Consider the following 21348-nt stretch of genomic DNA (forward strand, 5'->3'; position numbering starts at 1 on the left):
GGTTCGATTCTTCAGCACCACATAAGCAAAATGAAAAAAGCCGGAAGTGGCGCTGTGGCTCAAGTGGTAGAGCGCTAGCCTTGAGCTGAAGCGCTGAGGGACAGCGCCCAGGCCCAGAGTTCAGGTCCCACGACCGGACCCAAAAAAAAACAATCAAAGGTCACAGATGCAAATCAATAACCAGTAACTTCTTCCTCTTGTAAGAAGAGATACATTTACCTTGACATGCCAAATGTCATCTTAGCTTGTCAAAACCTAGATTTAGGTTCTTCTTTTTATAATGTTCAAAATTTTTATTGGAAAACAAATTTTGTACATTTTATATTGCTATCTTTTTTTTTTTTTTTTTTTTTTGGTCGGTCGTGTGGCTTGAACTCCGGGCCTGGGCGCTGTCCCTCAGCTCTTCAGCTCAAAGCTAGCGCTCTACCACTTGAGCTACAGCACCACTTCCGGTTTTCTAGTGGTTTATTGGAGATAAGCGTTTCATGAACTTTCTTGCCCGGGCTGGCTTTGAACCGAGATCCTCATATCTCAGCCTCCTGAGCAGCTAGGATTACAGGCATGAGCCACCAGCACTCGGCCTATATTGTTATCTTGTAATACTTATTTCTCCTCTGTCCTTGAGCCACAAAGTTCACTATGCAAAATTACTTCATGTTTCCAAATTAGTTCAAGGAAGTATTTCCTATTTTTTCAATTGTTTTCTAAGCACAAATACTTAAAAAGTAAAGCCTTATTTAAAGGAAAACACAAAGATTTACAAACTGCAAATAACTATGAAAATATGGTACCTGTATTATAAACAGGAAGATGTTCTGATCTGCACTACATGAATAAAATACAAAATGTTATATTTACATGGTAATAGATGAGAAACATCAGAAAGCAAACTACTTCTAGTTACAAGACTCCAAACCTTAGAGCTCTCCGGAAATCCTTCAATTCCTATATAGTGTTCTGTTGCTGACACCTACACATACTGTGGCCTTTATGTTTTCTACTCGTTGCTTTGTGTCCCTCTATCTAAAATCCTCTCTCAAAATTTAAAAACTTGGGGCTGGAAAGGTGACTCAGTGGTAGAGCGCTTGCCTTGTATGCATGAGGCCCTGGGTTCGATTCCTCAGCACCACATAAGCAAAAAGAAAAACGCTGGAAGTGGTGCTGTGGCTCAAGTAGTAGAGCGCTAGCCTTGAGCTGAGGGACAGTGCCCAGGCCCAGAGTTCAGGCCCCACAACCAGACCCCAAAAAAAAAAAATTTAAAAACTTGCTAGGCACCAGTGGCTCATGCCTGTAATCCTAGCTGCTCAGAAGCGGGTGTACCCCTAGCTACTGAGATTTGAGGCTGGCAGTTCAAAGGCAGTGAGGGCAGGAAAGCTCATGAGAGTCTTATTCCAATTTACCACAAAAAGCTGAAGGTACACCTGTAGCTCAAGTGTAGAGTGGTAGTCTTGAGCCAAGGAAGCTCAGGGGCAGTGCCCAGACACAGAATTAAAACCCCATTACTGGCACTGGCAGGTAGGTGTAGGTAGGTAGGTAGGTAGGTAGGTAGGTAGGTAGGCAGGCAGGCAGGCAGGCAGGCAGGCAGGCAGGCAGGCAGGCAGGCAGGCAGGCAGGCAGGCAGGCAGGCAGGCAGGCAGGCAGGCAGGCCACAGGCATGCATGCATGCATGCACGCACAGTTGCCTCTTCTTGCATTCTTCATTCACTGTGTCTAAGTCAGAAATGATGTGATAGTGTAAAAGTAACAACATAGTAGGCATGTTATAAACATAAGCTAGATACTGGATAGGGCTTATTTTCAGACCTCATTTTCAGACCTCATAATCATCTAAGAAAGATAAATGTTTAACAACAGAGATGTTAAGTACTCTTCCTAGGGTCACACAATGAAGTAGAAAATGAGTACTCAATACATTGGGGGGGGGGGGGGGGGGGAGGGTAGTCTTGGGGCTTGAACTCAGGGCCTGGGCACTGTCCCTGTGCTTCTTTTGATCAAGGCTAGCACTGTACCACTTGAGCCACAGGTTTATGTGGTACTGAGGAACTGAACCCAGACAGGGCTTCATGCATGCTAGAGACAAGTACTCTACCACTAAGCCACATTCCCAGCCCCTCAATACATTTCTGTTCAATACTGAATTTCATCCATTGCTCATCTTCATCTATCCAAGTAGCAGCTACCTAAAGCCAAAGTAGTCCATGTGCCTTCACTCCTCCTGACCCACAGAGCTGCCCTGACCTCTTTCCACCTTTGCCCATCATCCTTTTCTTTTTTTTTTTTTTTTTTGCCTGTCATGAGGCTCGAACTCAGGGCCTAGGCATTGTCTCTGAGCTTCTTTGGCTCAAGGCTAGTACTCTACCAGTTGAGTCACAGAGCCACTTCAGGCTGTTTTCTGTGTATGTGGTACTGAGGAATCAAACCCGAGGCTTCATGCATGCTAGGCAAGCACTCTACCACTGAGCCCCATTCCCAGCCCCATACTTTTCTTTTAAAGACACAATATTTTGTGTTAACTAGATAGGCTTTTATTTAGCTTTTATTTAGCTACCAGAGATTCTTGACAATACTTGAAAGTTATTCTTCTGGGGAAACCAATCATAAGTTACAAATCACTAACTCTAAAAGCACCCTTTAAAATACAACCCACAGGAAGTGGTGCTGTGGCTCAAGTGATAAAGCACTAGCCTTGAGCTGAAGAGCTAAGGGACAGTGCCCAGGCCCAGAGTTCAGACCCAAGACCAACAAAAAATTTTATATATACATATGTATGTATAGATAGATATACAGACAGACAGACAGACAGACAGACAGACAGACAGATAGACAGATAGATAGATAGATCCCACAGGTAAGCCATCCTTTTACATTTGAATATAGGGTCTCTATCATTTAAATTTCTTTATAATTTCAAAGTATGCTTCCCAGTAGTTCTAATAACTACCTACTAATACAGAGAGCAAACTATACCACCCAAGCCAAACTCAGCTCAGTTATATCTGAGGCTGGAACACAGCCTTATCTTCACTTATATACTACCTTCTGTCCTCTTTCTCACAGTGCAGTGCTGAACATACAGCACAGAAACTGTGCTCTGAAACATCTAAAAGAGTCACAATCTAGTCTCCTGTAGAAAGAATTTGCCAAATCCTACACTTTTGCTTTTACTATTACTTTATCAAAGTGAAAATTCCCAAGAGAACTAAGAAAAAAAATGACCAAAATACACCCAACTAAATGGTAAAAGGGAGCAAAGTGAATGAGAAATAAGGGCAACATGACATCTGTGTAACACCAGCAGGGAGATAACACTTCACTGTAACTTTTGGGTACAAATATTTTCTTTTAATAAAGATTGGGCATGATGGTATGTATATCCCTGAAATCCAGCACTCAAGAGGCTGAAGGCTTGTGAGTTCAAGGCCATGTGGATTACACAGTGTATTTTTTGTTTCGATCTCACCTAGCAGGTGAAGAAAGAAGACAGACCATTCCACCTATTCACCATATCTAAACAATAAAATCCTAGCTTTGATCATGAAAAGAACAACTTTTTCTAGGGTCTCAGAAATGAGACACTGCACTGTCTCATATATAGTGAAAATCATCCTTTTTTATTATGGTTATATAATCAATAAAACAGCAAGTTTATACAGCTGTGCTAATAATATATTGTTATACAAAGACAAGCATTTCTTAAGTAAGGCATATCTAAATCCAACCCAAACAAAAAACTAACATGCCCTTCCTTTATCCTGTTGGATCTAGACCTAAACTTCATTCAGGAAATGATGTGACACATCTTTTGAAGGTGCTTATGTGCTGAAACCAGGAGCCTCTTCCCAGAACCCTAGAGCAGGTCCTATTAGACACCCTGCTCTCCTAAACACTAGTGTATGAGTAAACTGACTGACTTACGAAGCCTTACTTACACAGAGGACTTCTCATTTACAGATAATGTACCAGCATCAGCAAATCTAACTGGACAGTCCGCAAAACAAAGAAATAGGCACTGAGGGTACAATACACAATTACCATTAAAAAGGTACTCTACCCAAACGAAAATTGAAAGATTTAATTCTGCGAAAATCATCTTACAGTAAAATGAAATTGGTAACAGCACAAAAGATGTAATCGTTTACTCATATAAGCTCAGGGAACTCAAACCAAGATTCATCCACAGACTTGAATGAAGAGATTGGGGCTCAAAGTGAAGCCTCTCCTTACCCACTACACAGCAAATGTTTCAATTAACTTGGGAGGTTTTTTTTTTTCCTTATCCCCTCCCTATCTGTGGAATACTTCAGGGCCAACACAATCCTTCAAAATTGCCTTTTAATACATTGTATCAGGGGAAAAAAGTCTAAATGTTACCTTCTGTAGAAGCTGCATCAATCATTACTCTTTGCATGAGCACTGGTTCCAATCCAAAGTCGAAAACTATGGTTTGGCGAAAGGTTCCAAATATTTCTGTGTTAAATGCTATCCCGACTTTATACACGTAATGATCTAATCCATTTTGGGCCATCTTTCCTCCTATCCATTCTTGACAGTTTTCTGGGACTTCTTGTGATACCTGGGTAGTACTATCTCCGGCAGATATTGCAATGATACTAAAATGAGGACGATGAGCATCATAAAGCAATGCTACACGATACAGCATTCTTGCAGGCTACAAGGAAGTTAAAATAATTCATTGAGTACAAGGGGATGAAAAATCCAATTGTAATTGGGCTCTTCTATGAAACTATTCCCATAAGGGACTTTCCCATACTTCTAAGATACTATGTTAAAAGTACAAAGTGTGTCCATAAGCCATAAGGAGAAACTCAAGACTGGTTGGCAAGAAGAAAACAGTTGTTCAATGCTACATTTATACTACATCACTAGCCTTCCTGATCCTTCCTGGTCTGGTTACTTTCACTATGGCAAAATCCATCTCCTTTTATCACCTGCAACCTCCAACTGCCCATATCCTTTGCCCCAAAAAAGGTTTATGAAGCCTCATATTGGAAGCCTTCGGAGCAAAGCAGTTACCTTGGATTGGGTTCAAGGCTGAAGTTAGAGGTTTGTAGATTTTTCATCTCCGGATACAGATAGTAAAGTGGAAGGAACACCACCAAAAAGAACACAATAATTTTCCACTGAACATAGTCACTAAAAGTTTTTACTTTCGGGGCTGGGAAGATGGCTCGGTGGTAGAGCGCTTGCCTTGCATGCCTGAGGCCCTGGGTTCGATTCCTCAGCACCACATAAGCAAAAGGAAAAAAGCCAGAAGTGGCGCTGTGGCTCAAGTGGTAGAGCGCTAGCCTTGAGCTGAAGAGCTGAGGGACAGCGCCCAGGCCCAGAGTTCAGGCCCCACGACCGGACCCAAAAAATAAAATAAAAAAATAAGTAAGTTTTTACTTTGGGGCTGGGAAGGTGGCTCAGTGGTAAAGCGCTTGCCTTGTATGCATGAGGCCCTGGGTTTGATTCCTCAGCACCACATAAGCAAAAACAAAAAAGCCGGAGATGGCACTTTGGCTCAAGTGGTAGAGAGCTAGCTTTGAGCTGAAGAGCTGAGGGACAGTCCCCAGGCTCCAGAATTCAGGCTCCACAACTGGACCCAAAAAAAAAAAAAGTTTTTACTTTGTTTCGATCCTAAACCTTATCCATTCTAAGATCAGAAGCACTGAAGAAAATGTCTTCTATTAAAAAAACTCTTCACAGAATTTGTGACTTCCAGTCAAATATAAAAACAAATCATTATTTAAAAAGCTTAGAACTGGGCTGGGAAGGTAGCTCAGTGGTAGAGTGCATGCCTTGCAAGCATGAGGCCCTGGGTTCGATTCCTCAGCACCACATAAACAGAAAAAGCCAGAAGTGGCGCTGTGGCTCCAGTGGTAGAGCGCTAGCCTTGAGCTGAGGGACAGCGCCCAGACCTAGAGTTCAGGCCCCATGACTGGCAAAAAAAAAAATAAAAGCTTAGAACTACCAGATTAAAACAACTTTTCTTTTTTTTTTTTTTGCAAATTGTGGGGCTTGAACTCTGGACCTGGGAGCTGTCCCTTAGCTCTTCAGTTCAAGGCAAGTGCTCTACCACTTGAGCCACACTTCTGGTTTTCTGGTGGTTAATTGGAGATAAGGGTCTTACAGGCTTTCCGGGGTGGCTCTGAACCACAATCCTCAGATCTCAGCCTCCTGAGTAGCTAGGATTACAGGCGTGAGCCACCAGCGCCCGACTATAACTCAACTTTTAACTAGTTAATTGTAAGCCATGGACCCCATTCTAATTCCACGTTTACAAGACATTATGCCAGACTTCGTTATCAGATAAATAAGAAAGCATCCTAACCATCCAAGAAGATATGAAAATTTAAAAAAAAAAATCACACTTTTAGTGACTGAAATACAAAAATGTACTTTAGTACAATATTGAACTTACATAAAATGAATTCAAGATTAAAATATTTGCAATGCTCTCTTAACATGGAACTTTCAAAGTCCAAAGCTTCAAGACAACTACACAAAAATGCTCTATTCTTCAATAAGTACAAAGTTCATACCTTACAAGTAAGAGCAAAGGTCCATATCTGGCGAGACTTTTTGGTGTTGACAGTAATGGACAGGTCAGGATTGTGCTCTACCTTTACTCCTTCTATACATTCACTAAGCTGAAAAGAAAGAAATCATTAGTATCAGTCCTATCATGGAAAACAAAAACTGCTAGCAAATATACATCAACAGGAACCATATTGATTTATTCACCAAACAAGATATTGTCTAGTCATTTTTATAAGAATAAAACATAATGATGCTAAAATAAGAAACAAGAAAATTAACTGAAACCAAAAAAAGGCAATAGAAACTGCCTGAAAGGTAACACATATAATACTGCAAAATGGTGAACAGCTTAGTTCTGCTCTTTATAAATAGGTCTAACTTTTGCTACTAACATCTGTACACCATTTTTTTTTTGTCAGTCGTGGGGCTTGGAACTCTGGGCCTGAGCACTGTCCCTCAGCTCTTCAGCTCAAGACTAGCACTCTACCACTTGAGCCACAGCGCCACTTCGGGTTTTCTGGTGGTTTATTGGAGATAAGAGTTTCACGGACTTTCCTGCCCGGGCTGGCTTTGAACTGTGATCCTCAGATCTCAGTCTCCTGAGTAGCTAGGATTACAGGCATGAGCCACCGGCGCCCGGCTTATACACCATTTTACTAAGAAAAAGTTCTTTATATATTAGATAAAGAAACTGAAACTAGCACATGAAAGGTCAAGATTCAAACACATGTATTGTTTCAGAGGAAAAAAAGTATTTTTCTCACCACTTTCTCAGGAGATAATGAATTCATCCACTTTTCTATCAAAGTTTCCATGTAACTGCCTGAGAGTTGTTTATTCTCATTCTGCTGTTTCAGTTTTATCAATCGGGAAGCATATCTTTTCTGCCATTCTGCTAGTTCCTCCTGGGAATGTGCTGAAGTACACTGGGCACCATACCTACAGATTCCTTGCTCTAAAAATCTAAGTAGAATAGGAAAGACTGTTTTATCATATACTTTGAAAGTGTTTATTTACACCATTTAAAGATAAACGTCCAGGACTTGCCCTCAGCCTCCTCAATAACAAGAAAGGCCGTATTTATCACATAGTCAGATACAAAAGGAGGGGAAGAGGTTCAGAGAACATGGCAATATTTATGACAATCAAAACATCTCTGTCTGTCCGTCTCTATTTCTTCGACTTCCTTCTTTGGAATAAAAGGTCCTAAAGCACAACATATTCATAACTTCTCTGTCCAAAAGACTTTGAAAAGTTGTTTACTTTGTGTTATATGGCCTATTAGACAACTTTTCTGAGCAGAAGTTTCTCAAAGCAACACTGACAACCAAGTGGATGAGCTGCTCCCACATGACATGACCTACTTCCCAAATGATATGACCTCAGAAAATGTTCCACAACTAGGAATTCCAAACTGAAAAAAACTTAGTACACTATTACTGATCATTCCAAGACCTCTACTTTTCATCTTCAAATGTAATGCTTTTACTCTTTTCTACATACTATTTACATTTCATTAAAATATTGGAGAATATTGTTTTAAATATATTTAGAATAAATGTCTACATTAAAGAGTCACAAATATATTCAACAGTCATATTCAATTCTTCAAGAGAAACACCTAACTGCTTGCTTCAAAGGATAGAGACAATGATTTCTCTGTGTTTGTGGCTCAGAAACACTGGACAGATTACAGCTAACATATATTTCAAAAATTCCCTAAGATTTTTTAATATCCACACCTCTAAGATAGATGGTAGATATGCTCATTATACTGATTTGGTCATTATACAATTTGTATGTATACGTATGTGTGTATATATATTATATACATGTGTGTATGTGTATATTTATATATACATATAAAATACACCCCATAAAATATACAACTAGCTTTCAACAAAAAGAAAACTCAACTGACAAAAATATAATCGAAACAAAAACAGACTTGGCCATTCATTTTACTAAAGTTTTAAATATGCTACAAAATTACAAAAAGCCAGTTTTTTTAATTAATAGAGACAGAAAAACTGATAAAAGGGAAGAAATGAAAATCAAACTGCAAAGTATAAAACAGACACAAGAGATATGGTGTGTTATAGACAATTTTCAACTAGAAAAACATGGGTAGTGAGAAACACAACACAAACCCCAGCACAATACATATCCAATGGCGTGCCAAACTGAAAAGCTGCGTGCATCTAGTTTCTCCTGGTGGTGTAACAAAGTATTGGAGTTTAAAATCATACTTATAGTTATTGATTATGAATCAGTAATTCTTACATGCTTCAGAATACACATTTAAATCATGTATTTATGTCAAGTGCAGTATGTGCTCACAAATGACAAAATTTGTCTATGCTTTATTTCCCTAAAAAAAAGTAACGTTCTCTTACATTCATCTGGATAATAAATCTCAGATTTCCTTTTATATGCTAGTGCTCTATCACTCCTTTAACACCACGCCACTAGGACTCCCAATATTTACTACTCAGTTTCATTAATTACACTACAAAAATCACTACTGTCTTGATATCAAAACCATATGTCAAATTTCCATCATTATCAAAAAGACACCTAGAGTGAACTTCTATCTAAAACCCCATTAGTTACTAGTTCTTCTAGAAAGAACTAGTTTGCCTTTTTAAATGTAATTTACCTATTTTTTTCTTATGTAAATTCTGAAAGCATAGCCCTTTACTTGTAATTTTGAATACTTGGAGAAAGATATAATTCAGGAAAGCTACTAGGATGTCTATTTTATGCTCTATTTCAGTTAATATAATTCAACTTCAATCACCATACCTAGGCAAATTTCACATAAATAAGATACCAGCAAGTGTAGCCATAAAAATACAACTGGTATTAGTAAAAACTTCTGAACAAAATCTTAATGACTTTCATTTATATCATTGTTGTTCATAATTAAAGTAAGTCTCGTGGACCTGGTTTTAACCTTTATTACTTAGTAGCAATGAGCTTTTATGGTTTTTGTTTCAAATGGGAGATAAACCATTTTGCCCAATCAATCTTCCTCCATAGATTATATTTTTTCTCCTTTGAATTTGAACGACTACTTTTCCAAAAAGTGAAGGAAAATTATCTACCCTTTCAACAAAGACATGTAATTGGTTTAAAAACAAAAATTCACATTACCTTTTACACAAAGTATATTCCTCGCTGCTTGTGATTCCCCTAGGTGGTGGGCGGAAATGCCAACCATTACAAGACCCTAGGGAGTAATCAGGATATAGTCTTATCATTTGAGGCTACCTATTAAATCTGATACTTAATGTGTAAGAATACTATATCCCTCCACACACATCATCCCAGATGATGTAAAAAGGACACAAGACCGTTGCCTCTACCAATCAACTAAGTCCAGCAACTAGTGAAAAGTAGAATTCACTGGAGAGGCAGTTACCCAGCAGTTACATCAAGTTGGTGGCCCCACCTCTACTCTGGCAACTGGTAGACCTATTTCCAGTGCCATCTCTTCCCTAGAACTCAAAGAGAGAAGTTGGCATGCTTGTCATTTTCTTAAGCACTAAGAATTCTGAATAGTCAGGATCCTCCAGGAATGGTAAAATGTCTGCATCCTGAAAGGAAATCTTATAAATTCCAGTGCTACATATTGAGCATGAAGCTCCACATTATCATCCTTGTTTCTTAGGATTTATCTCACATATGATTGTATACATTCTTCTTTAATGGAAATAAAGTTCAAATACTGACTTCTGACATAGGAACTTAAAACTACTGTTTACCTTGGAGTACGAAGAGGTTTGATTCATTTAGCTAAGGTCCCAAATAAGCTAAAGAAAATACAGCTTAAGATAGAAAACTTTAAGATAGTTAAAACTTTAGAGGCTGAGCAACCATTTTCTATTTCCTCACAAGTCATCATCCCATCTTACCCTGAGGGGTGGGGGGAGGGAGGGTTAAGTTTGAAGGTGTGCTTCACCCCTTTTTAGCTGGGTGACTTTGGAAAACCACTAGACTTTAATAAGTAGCCATTTTGACACCTGTTGATAAGATAGAGAAAGATTCTAAGAAGTTAGCACATGCCATGAAAGCAGTATGTGGCAGGCACATGGCAAGCATTCAGTGAACGCTGGACTGTCTTCCTTTTCTCTGGCAAGAGAGGAAGAAATGATAGGGCAAGAAGAAACCATTTCACAGATCAAAAGTTCCAACAGGGAGGAGGGAAAGCCCTCCCTCTGGATTGCTAAGAAACATCTTAGATTCCGTCCTACACAGAGGCAAAAGATGAACCTAACTGACCTCGGAGTTGCCTCCTACCTCCATTACTCTATTATTCTTTGAAAATGTAGTAGGAAGAAAATTGCTCTTATCTACACTTACTTCTTCAAATTAAACATTCATGTTCTTTCCTACTGCATATACTATATAATACAGTAAATTTCTTCCCAGTAATCAATAAAAAAGCAAAGCCTACCATCACAGCTATCAGAAGTGACTCAAAATTTGTTACTTACCCTCATCTAATTCTTCCACGTGATATCCAGAAAGGACATTACTAGTTGCTGTCTGCAATTTTTCAAATAAAAGTCACATAAGACAATTAAGAAATAACAATTCAATGGTGAACTAAATTTGAATATTTTGAACATTAAAAATATAGAGTATAGTCAGGTGCTGTGACTCGTGCCTGTAATCTTAAAATTCTCAGGAGGATGACATCTGAGGGTTGAAGTTCAAAGCTAGCCAGGGCAGAAGTCTGTGAAACTCTACTCTCCAATTAACCACCAAAAACTCAAAAGCAGAGCTGTGGCTCCGATGGTAGAATGATAGCCTTGAGCAAAAAAGCACCCAGGTCCTGAGTAGAAGCCCTAGGACCAGCACCAAAACCAACATACACATACACACACACACATACATACATATATATATATATACATACACACACACACACACACACACACACACACACAGTCTGAATACTTAGAAATTTTTATTTATAATATTATGTTGCAAGTGATATTTTTGCTTTCTGTTCTGTTAAACTTTAATATGGAGAAGTATAACTTGTCAGGTCTTTTCTAAGGAAAATGATAGAGATCCTTCTTCTATACCAAAAGCAACCTGATAGCAAAAGTGCTGAACCCTATCAGGTTGCCCCTTCTATCATTCACTCTACTTCCCAGCACCTAGAGAAGCTTAGACCAAGGGAAGAGCTGCATTTTCTCCTGCAACTAATGATGCACTACTATCTCAGGACCTAGGCACACTCTATATCAAGTCCCTCTCAATCTCAGATGAACCTTTCTTCCACAATGGAATACAAGGCTAAAGATCCACTTGTTCCAACTTCCTTAGAAAAATACCCAAGCACAGAGCTTTTTCTTACAATCATGCAGCAGTTTACATGCTAGATCACTGCAGCTATGTAGAGATTTGTGTCAATGATATGCAATGGGATGGATATTCTGTATTCTCCACATTTCCAGGGAATAGGGCACATAATCCATAAGTCAGAAAACAGCAGATAAGTACATGGATGGGTGGACAATGGGCACTGAAGTATTTTAAACGTTATAACAAAATTCATCAGCTTTTCCCCAATCCTAAACCTCCTCTGTTGCTCTTTACCTCATGTTAATGGATTCTTCTTCCCCAAAGAGAAACAGGCTAATTGTAAAGGTCATTGTGAGCTCTTCTATCCTGTCCATTTGCTCAAGATGGTCCAGACTGTCTCTCATATCTGTCTCATACTGTGCACTACCACTGTGCTGGACTGATCTATACCAAGTCTCTTCTGGGTCTTTGCCCACCTCTCTCCTTCTTTTAACAGTGCTCCCCCATGGTTTGCTTGCAGTATTCCTCTCTCTCCATTCTTGTGTTTCTATTACTGCACTGACCATAGGCTGCCCTATGTATCAGCTACATATATCTATGAATGAGATGCTTTCTAGGTACCTCAACTCCCAGAGCCTTACACAGCACAGATGCCAGCAAATGTTAAACTTAATCAGGAGGAACGGTGTCCCATGATGAAATCTGGAACCTCATGTATCATAGAAAGAATATCATAAAGGCATGTTATAAATGTCATAGGTGTATCTATCCAACTTGGAGTAAGTGGGACTTTCTAGGTCCAATTGCAACTGAGTCACTATAATCCTGTTTCTACAGGCAAGTATCACCATCAAGCTACTTGCTACAAAGTTCTTAAAAGATAACTTATACTTTTTTTTTGTCTTTTTTTTGTTGTCATGGGGCTTGAACTCTGGGCCTCATGTCCCTCAGCTCTTCAGTTCAAGGCTAGCACTCTACCACTTGAGCTACAGAGCCACTTCCAGTTTTCTGGTGGTTTTTATTGGAGATAAGAGTTTCACAGACTTTCCTGCCTGGGCTGGCTTTGAACTGCGATCCTTAGATCTCAACCTCCTGAGTAGCTAGGATTACAGGCATGAGCCACTGGGCACCGGGCTACTTACACTTTTATAAGAGATTGAATCAACTAACAAGTAAGTCAGAAGTAATACCATTACATGCCTTCTGTTTTATTAAAAAGATTCATTAATAGATCGTTTCAAGCCATATACCAGTGGCTCATGCCTGTTATCCTAGCTACTCAGGAGTTTGAAGCCAGTCTGAGCAAGAAAGCCAATAAGATTCTTATCTCCAATTAACCATCAAAAAGCTAGAAGTAGAGTTGTGGCTCACGTGGTAGAACACTAGCCTTGAGCAGAGAAAAAAGGAAAAGGTCAGGGTCAGTACCCAGGCCCTGAGTTCAAGGACAAGGACAAGGACAAGGACAAGGACAAGGACAAGGACACGGACGGACACGGACGGACGGACACACACACACACACACACACACACACACACACTCTTACTATTTTTGCTTTTATGAATCAGCCTTTAGTTCTAAGTCTTTATTCACATTCACTAGCATTTACAAGTTAAATACCAACTCAGCCCAATCTTTAAATTATACATTGGTGCTATTTTTAAAATGTATTGTTTGTTACTAAAGAACATTACTGTTTAAATGGGAAAAAATTACAAGTACAATTTCAGGGCTGGAGATTTCAGGCTCAGTAGTTGCCTCAAGTGTATGAGGCCCAGGGTTCAATCCTTAATTTGGAGGGGGAGGGGAGGAGGAAACAAGAACAGTTACTACTTCTCACTGAATAATCAGAAACTATCAAATGAGATTTGTATCCTTACATATAAGACAATTACAAACATCAAAAATAAGAATTTTTACATACTTGCATGTTATCAGATAGAAAGCTGATAATTCAGTTAAGGAAATAAAAAGGCAAAGCCAAAAATCTTGACAAACTAAAAGGTTATTTTATGTTCTGGAAGACTCAAACATTTATTTAAAAGACCACAAGAAATGAAATGTCTTTGAAGTTAATAATTGCTTAGTAATGCTTGGTTGATTCACAAAGACAAAGACATTCTATTTAAACATTATATAATTTTTAACAGTATTATTTGCTGACCAGTGTTATGAGCTGGGATATGTCTCTAGATTGGAATAGGAAAACGATCCACTGGAGATTACATGTTGGTGCTCAGGTGTCTGCATATACCCTCCCATCTGGATCACCCCCTATTTCACTCTCTATTAAACCAGCACTTTCTCAACCTCAGCTTTTGGACTATCTTCATCACTGGCCACCAGAACCCATGATTTTCTAACAGAAAAGCTTATTCATTTCTAGAATATGAATTGCATCTAAGCTTGTTTAAATAATTTATCTCCTCCCCAAGATTATAACCTCCTAGATATGAAGAACCTTCAATGCTGGATCCCCAGCACCAAACATTAGTAAAGGCTTGATCCTTGAAAATATGCCAAATCAATCTGTTTACATGGACTTCCTTTGTGATAGAAACTGATATAATAGCTAAATAAAAATACTTTAAAAATAAAATCATCTAAATAAAAATCTGTGCTTAAATGAAGGATAAAAGTGAGTCAGAAAGGTACATGCCTGTTACATGCTACTGTTGCCCCTTACCTCCCATGAACCCTCCAAGTCCTTCACATTTTTATCAACCATTTACCTTGATACCTCATTTGCATGTTCTAAATGTATCCCCTAAAAGTAATCAATAACCCAAAGACTTCTCATTGCTTAAAAAGAGTATCTTGTTTTGTATTCTTCAGAACCTCTTTTTTCATATGAGTTGAACTCAGGGCCTGAGAGCTATCACTGAGCTTTTCTGCTCAACGATATGTTTCTACCACTTTGAGCCCTAACTCCACTCTGGTTTTCTGATGGTTAACTGGAGATAACAGGTTCATGGACTTTCCTGCCTGAGCTGACTTTGAACCATGATCCTTAGATCTCAACCTCCTTAGTAGCCAGTATGACAGGCATGAGCCACCTGTACCCCACAGAACCACATTCTTAATGACAGTATTTTTATACTGCCAAAAACAGTTAAAAACTAATGTTTCTCAAACATCGTTTGCATTTTCAGTTTTGGGTCTAGAAACAACTGATTTGGGAACATAGGAATTAGGAACATAACCTGGGAAGCTGGGGTACAGAGGACACAAGGACAGAAGTAATGTGTTTTGTTTGGTATGGTTTGGTTTGGTTGGTGGTACTAGGGACTGAACCTTGAGTATGCTCAGCAATTGCACTACCACTTGGGCTGCCCCAAACTAGAAAAGGCTACGTTCTGACATGGGACCAAACTGGGTTACAAGGAAATCAGACAGTCACACATCCCCCTTTGTCACTTTGCAATGATGCCACAGTGACTTTCCAAATTTTCATATACAGTGCTCAACAGCCAGACTAACTTAAGAGTCTTTAAAGAGATCCCTGAGATACATACCTCTGTTTCTGTGAGAAGTGTTTTTAGTCTTGTCAAATCTTTTGTTACCATCCCATTCTGCAAGGAAAAAAAAATAGAAAAACCAATCAATCAGTATATTCTTTATTGTGGCAATTCCTTAGCTCAATTCCTTAACTGTTAGTGAAGTTTATCATTAAAATGTAAGGCCTCCTCCCCTCCCTCCTTCACCCCTACTAGCAACAATTCTGGTAACAAAGCTAGACATCCATGAGGAAAGGAAAAAAGATTAACAAGCAAAACCATTCAGTGTGCTTTTTTTGGCTAAGTAAAAACACTGTATTTACTTTAGAATTTAAAATTAATTCAATAAGTATCACAACAGGTATCACTGAAGAACATAGTTGTTAAGGGGGGAAAAAAAACCTAACTTTTTTACCCTTTTTTTTTCTAGAACTTACATGCTTGTAAGTGTAAAATGGCCAACTCAAGCCATTAATGACTCACAAGAAATTCACAAAAAACCATCAGTCTACTTTCAAGACAGCTGGTTAATGAAGTTATTGAAGGAAAATACTCACTTTTCTGAAAGTCAAAGTTCAAAAATTTTGAAATTTAAAAGCAAGTAACTTTTTTATTTTAAATTTAATAAGTCAGGAGGTACAACTAAAAATGTTTAATTTACATAAAAAAGCTCTTCAAAGATAAAGTTATCTAAAGAAGAGCTATATTCTTTACCATCTATATGGAACTAAATAGTTATATAAATTTGGTATGTTCATATTTGTGAATCTGTGAAAACAAGATACATTACCAAACTAAAAGAACAATGCAGCGGGGCACCAGTGGTTCACACCTGTAATCCTAGCTACTCAGGATGATGATTTGAAATTAGCCCGGGGAGGAAAGTCTATGAGACTCTCATCTCCAATAAGCTACTCAGAAAAAGCTGGCAATGGCGCTGTGGGCTCAAGTGGTAGAACACTAGCCTTGAGCAAAACCTCAGGGTCAGGGCCCAGGCCCAGAGTTCAAGCCCCAGGACCAGAAAAAAAAAAAAAAAAAAAAGTAATGCACTAAACAACAATTCCTTAGAAACAACCAAATTAATACTCTGATAGGCCATTACCCTTACTAATATATTAAGTATTTTCCTAATTTCTATATATTTACCAAAATATTTCTGTGCTGTGAACAATTCAACTAAGTTCTAGATTTTCACAGTCCAACCACCTCAATTCACAGAAATCACTAAGGTACAGAGGGTTTACACTGTGCACTAAAAACACATCTGCTTTCTCTGTTTTATATTGTTATTTCTGAAATGTAATCTCTTTTCTTCCAATTTCTACAGATTATCTCTAAAGTCCAAAATATATTCTTTCAATTTTCCCTACAAAAGCAAACAAACAAAACAATGCAATTAGAAAATTTACTCCGAAGTCCAAATCTGATTAGATAGTTTCCACAGAGTATTCATCATACATGTTCAGCTATACATACACTATATTCAGAAAGAGAAGTATTAGTTTCAGCAGGATATTTTGTAAAATAAATAGTTAATCCCAAGAACCTAGCGAGGCATGATGGTGCTTTACTATGCTTTCTATTCCAGCACTGGGGAGGCTAGGCAGGAAGCTAGCCTGGGCTATACAATTGGGACTCTGTCTCAAGAAACAAAACAACAACAAAAGAAAGCCACAAGAACCTATAAGGAGGTTATATGTCTTAGAAGTCTTTAAATAAATTAATTAATTTTAAAAAAACAAATATTTTCAAGCACTATTACATTAAGCCTTTAGAAAAAAATCACTTAGGTATCTTACACTTTCAAGTTAATTAAAAGTACCTGCAATTTTTATATACCTTAAGACAAACTATACAAACCCAATAATTAAATATCAGTTTATTCAAAACAAATGAGCACAAGATTTTCACCTTTGATTTCTGATAAGAAAGGGAAAATATACACTATTTTTTTCCGCAATATGAATGTCAATTGTGAATCTGCTTTCAGACATTCAACCCCAAGCTCACTAACATACCAATGATTCTCCCGTCAGTGATTTGGCAAGGATGGAGGAAACCGGCTGGAGCTTCCCTTTCAGCTGCATGCAGCACAGCACGGCCCGGAAGGCACTCTCTCCCTTGGCCAGTCCTTCTCCCAGCACTACCATGAAAAAACAGGTATAATTAACCATATAGCTTTCAATCACACGCATCTTGATAATATTACCACAAGCATGGCTTTTTATATGCAAAGAGAGTAACTTCAGGTCAGGCACTGGTGGCTCACACCTGCAATACTAGCTAATCAGGAAGCTGACATCTGAGGATCATGCCTTGAAGCCAGCCCAAACAGAAATATCTGTGATACTCTCTATCTCTAATAAACTACCAAAACTCTGGAATCAGAGCTGTGACTCAAGTGGTATAACACTAGCCTTGAGCACAAAGTTCAGTGACGGTGCTTAGACCCTGAATTCAAGCACCACAACCGGCCCCTGTCATCGTAGTCATTTAAGAGGTTAAGAAGATAACCTGAGTCTACAAAAGTTCCAGACCAGCATGAACAACACTAAAAGAGCCTATGCCCCCCCCCAAAAAACAAACAAAACAAAAAACACATTCTCCAGTGAATAATTTTGTTTTACCTAAACAAAGGTTTTCAAAGCTCAAGGTAGATTTTCAAGCCATTTAAAATGAGTAACAGAAAAAGTAAATCTAACTATTTTATACTCTTAATCAATTACAAATTAATTGTTATTAAAAATAGCAAATTAAGAATTTAATTGTCAAGCCGGTGCCAATGGCTCATGCCTGTAATCCTAGTTACTCAGGAGCCTGAGATCTGAGGATCATGGTTCAAAACCAGCCCAAGCAGCAAAGTCCATGAGACTCCTATCTCCAGAAAACCAGAAGTGGCGCTATGGCTTGAGATGAAGAGCTGAGAGACAGCACCCAGGCCCAGAGTTCAAGTCCCACGACCAAGAGAGAAAAAAAAAAAAAAGAATCTAATTGTCAAAGCCATAAAAAGTGCTACTCTATAAATTATTTGCTAGTTTTTGTACATGTAACATAATCACGAAAACCTGTATTATTTCTAGCAATATAGAGAATGTGCTCCTTTGTATACCAAGTCATTTGAAATTATTTCTCACAGCAATTAGTATGGCAATGAATATCCTTCTCTTTAGGAAAAGGAGCCAAGATTCTATTGAATCCAGCCCAAGATCTCATTTTAGTTTATACATACATTAGCCTTCGTTGCAAGAAAATCCTTCACTGAAAGAAAATATTTTGGAAGTTGACCGTTATTTCAAATCATTTCCAAAGAAATGTTCCTTTTAAGTATAATACCATGCTACCTATAAAGATCCATTCATTCATGATACATTTATTTGGTTTAAAATGAATATGTCTTCCCATTGTTGTATTTAATCACACAAGTGTCTAATCATACAATTACTATTTTATTAAATAAAATCCTACCTAAAAGTTCACCAAAATCTCATGCTTGACTAAACAGCTGTCAGTTATTATTTATGCTCTTCTGCAATGTGTATCCATATTTGCACAATTTTTAATGATTATAACTGACATAAATTATAGGTTTTATATTACTTTTTCTCAGCAAATTCAGTTATTTTCCTTGTTATTAGTGCTTACATTTATCATATTATTAATGCTCTATCAAGTAGGTATATCAATTTAACTATTCCCTTAGCCCAGAATGATTCCAGTTACCCACCCCCCTCCTTCCCCCCCCCACCCCCGGTTGTGGGGCCTGGGCACTGTCCCTGAGCTTCTTTTGCTCAAGGCTAGCACTCTACCACTTGATCAACAGTGCCAGTTCCAGCTTTTTTTCTGTTTATGTGATACTGAGGAATCGAACCAAGGGCTTAATGCATGCTAGGCAAGCACTCAACCACGAAGCCTCTTTCCCAGCCAGGATTCCAATTTTTAACTTTCAAAAATAACATTATGGCTGAGCACCGGTGACTCACGATTGTAGTCTTAGCTACTCAGGAGGCTGATATCTGAGGACTGCAGTTCTTAATATACCTTACAAAAACCAGCCCAGGGGGCTGTGAATGTGGCTTAGTGGTAGAGTGCTTGCCTAGCATGCATGAAGCCCTAGGTTCGATTGCTCAGTACCACATAAACAGAAAAGGCTAGAAGTGGTGCTGTGGCTCAAGTGGTAGAATGCCAGCCTTGAGCAAAAGAAACTCAGAAACAGTACCCAGGCCCTGAGTTCAAGCCCCAGGACTGACAAAACAACACAACAACAACAACAAAAATCTCCAAACCCAGAAGCTAAAGCAGGAAGACCATGAGTTTGATGCCAGCATGGATAACCTTTTTTGAGTCAGAAAGTTAAAGTGATAGTTAGAAGTATCTCTATTTGGGCTGAGAAGTTGGCTCAGTAGTAGAGTGCTTGCCTCACATACATGAGGCATTGGGTTCGATTCCACAGCACCACATAAGCAGAAAAGGCCAGAAGTGGCACTGTGGCTCAAGTGGTAGGGCGCTAGCCTTGAGCTGAAGAGCTGAGGGTCAGCTCCCAGGCCCAGAGTTCAGCCTTCACGACCCACCCCTCCCAAAAAAAAAAAAAAAAACAGTATCTCTATTTCAGACAGTTAAGTGTGAGCCAATCTACTGTTTCCCTATATTCATGTTACAGATAGATCACCCTTCCAATCAGGTGTTACTAGACTATTCCAGTAAATCAGTTACTTCAATAAAATGTTAAATATGTCTACCAGCTCCAAAAAAATTCCATTTTCTTCCTCAGATCTTACTATTCCTAAGCTATTGAAATGATCTTAGGCAGGTCATTTTCTCCCCCTGGCTTTCAGTATGGCTATCAGAGAAAAAGAAACATGGGGGACTGGGAAGGTGGCTCAGTGGTAGAGCGCTTGCCTTGCATGCATGAGGCCCTGGGTTCGATTCCTCAGCACCACATAAGCAGAAAAAGCTGGAAGCAGGGCTGAGACTCAAGTGGTAGAGCACTAGTCTACAGCTGAAGAGCTTAGGGACAGCACCCAGGCCAAGTTCAGGCCCCACGACCCACCAAAAAAAAAAAGAAACATGGCTAAGTTTCTCTAGGGATGAAAGAAAAGGCAAATACAAGGCTTTGTAGTTACAAGGAAGTCCTACTGAGATGTGAATTACTTGTATTTACTAAGTTTGTTCCTCCCTTGTCACAAAAAGTGACAGCAGTAACTTTATGAGGTTGTAATGAATGAAGATTAACTGTTTGCATTATGTGAAGTATCCATCATCAGTCTTCTATCTAGATCAGTAAACATTCCCTCCATGTTACTTTCCCTTTCTAAAAGTTTTCAAGCAGAATTAAGAATTCTTTAGGAATGAACTATTTTATTTCCTTTCTTAGTAATTGAGATATTAAGAAACTAGTTGTTAAAAGCAAAAAAATGTTCAGAGGAATGAAGAAGTCCACTGATTATTTCCATACTGATTCTGTCATGCTTAAAGACAATATATGCCATACACCTCTAGTTTTGCACAAGCATTTGCTGACTCCTATTCGGCAAAGGTTCTTCTATTACTGGAGTGTTTGAATGTCTCAGTATACATCACAATTTTGCTTCTTTTTTCATCTTTTTTTTTTTTAGGCAAGCAGCAGTACCTGCATACTTTCTCTCAAGTGGTTGCTTTAGATGCAATTATTTTTACATCTTGAGTGACCTTATATAAAAAACTATAGCAAAGAGAAATTCAATACTTTTAGGTAAAAAGTTCTTCTGGCAGGGCACTGATGGCTCATACCTGTAATCCTAGCTACTCAGGAAGTACAGATCTGAGGATCACAGTTTGAAGCCAGCCCAGGCAGAAAAAATCTGTGACACTCTCATACCCAATTAACTACTCAGGAAAAGCCAGAAGTGGTGCTGTGTCTCAAGTGGAAGAGTGTTATCCTTAAGCAAAAGAAGCTCAGGGACAGCACCCAGGCCCTGAGTTCAAGCCCCAGGACCGGGGGGTAAAAGTTCTGCTAAA

At 38.7% G+C, this 21348-nt stretch overlaps 1 protein-coding gene across 4 annotated transcripts in view; it reads right to left on the reverse strand.

The window, feature by feature from the left end:
- Positions 1-21348, reverse strand: part of Helz (helicase with zinc finger) — a 147158-nt gene that overhangs the window by 78230 nt on the left and 47580 nt on the right. For all 4 annotated transcript variants that reach the window (XM_042702566.1, XM_042702567.1, XM_042702568.1 and 1 more), the window contains 7 exons: positions 17373-17497; positions 15373-15429; positions 11040-11091; positions 9697-9772; positions 7305-7503; positions 6543-6650; positions 4372-4669 (listed from right to left, as the gene is read on the reverse strand). In XM_042702566.1, coding sequence (XP_042558500.1) covers positions 4372-4669; positions 6543-6650; positions 7305-7503; positions 9697-9772; positions 11040-11091; positions 15373-15429; positions 17373-17497 — 915 coding nt within the window. The remainder of the gene's footprint in view (positions 1-4371; positions 4670-6542; positions 6651-7304; positions 7504-9696; positions 9773-11039; positions 11092-15372; positions 15430-17372; positions 17498-21348) is intronic.

This window comes from Dipodomys spectabilis, unplaced genomic scaffold (assembly GCF_019054845.1).
Source record: "Dipodomys spectabilis isolate Male_0828 unplaced genomic scaffold, ASM1905484v1 ptg000329l, whole genome shotgun sequence".
In the NCBI taxonomy this organism is placed as follows: Eukaryota; Metazoa; Chordata; class Mammalia; order Rodentia; family Heteromyidae; genus Dipodomys; species Dipodomys spectabilis.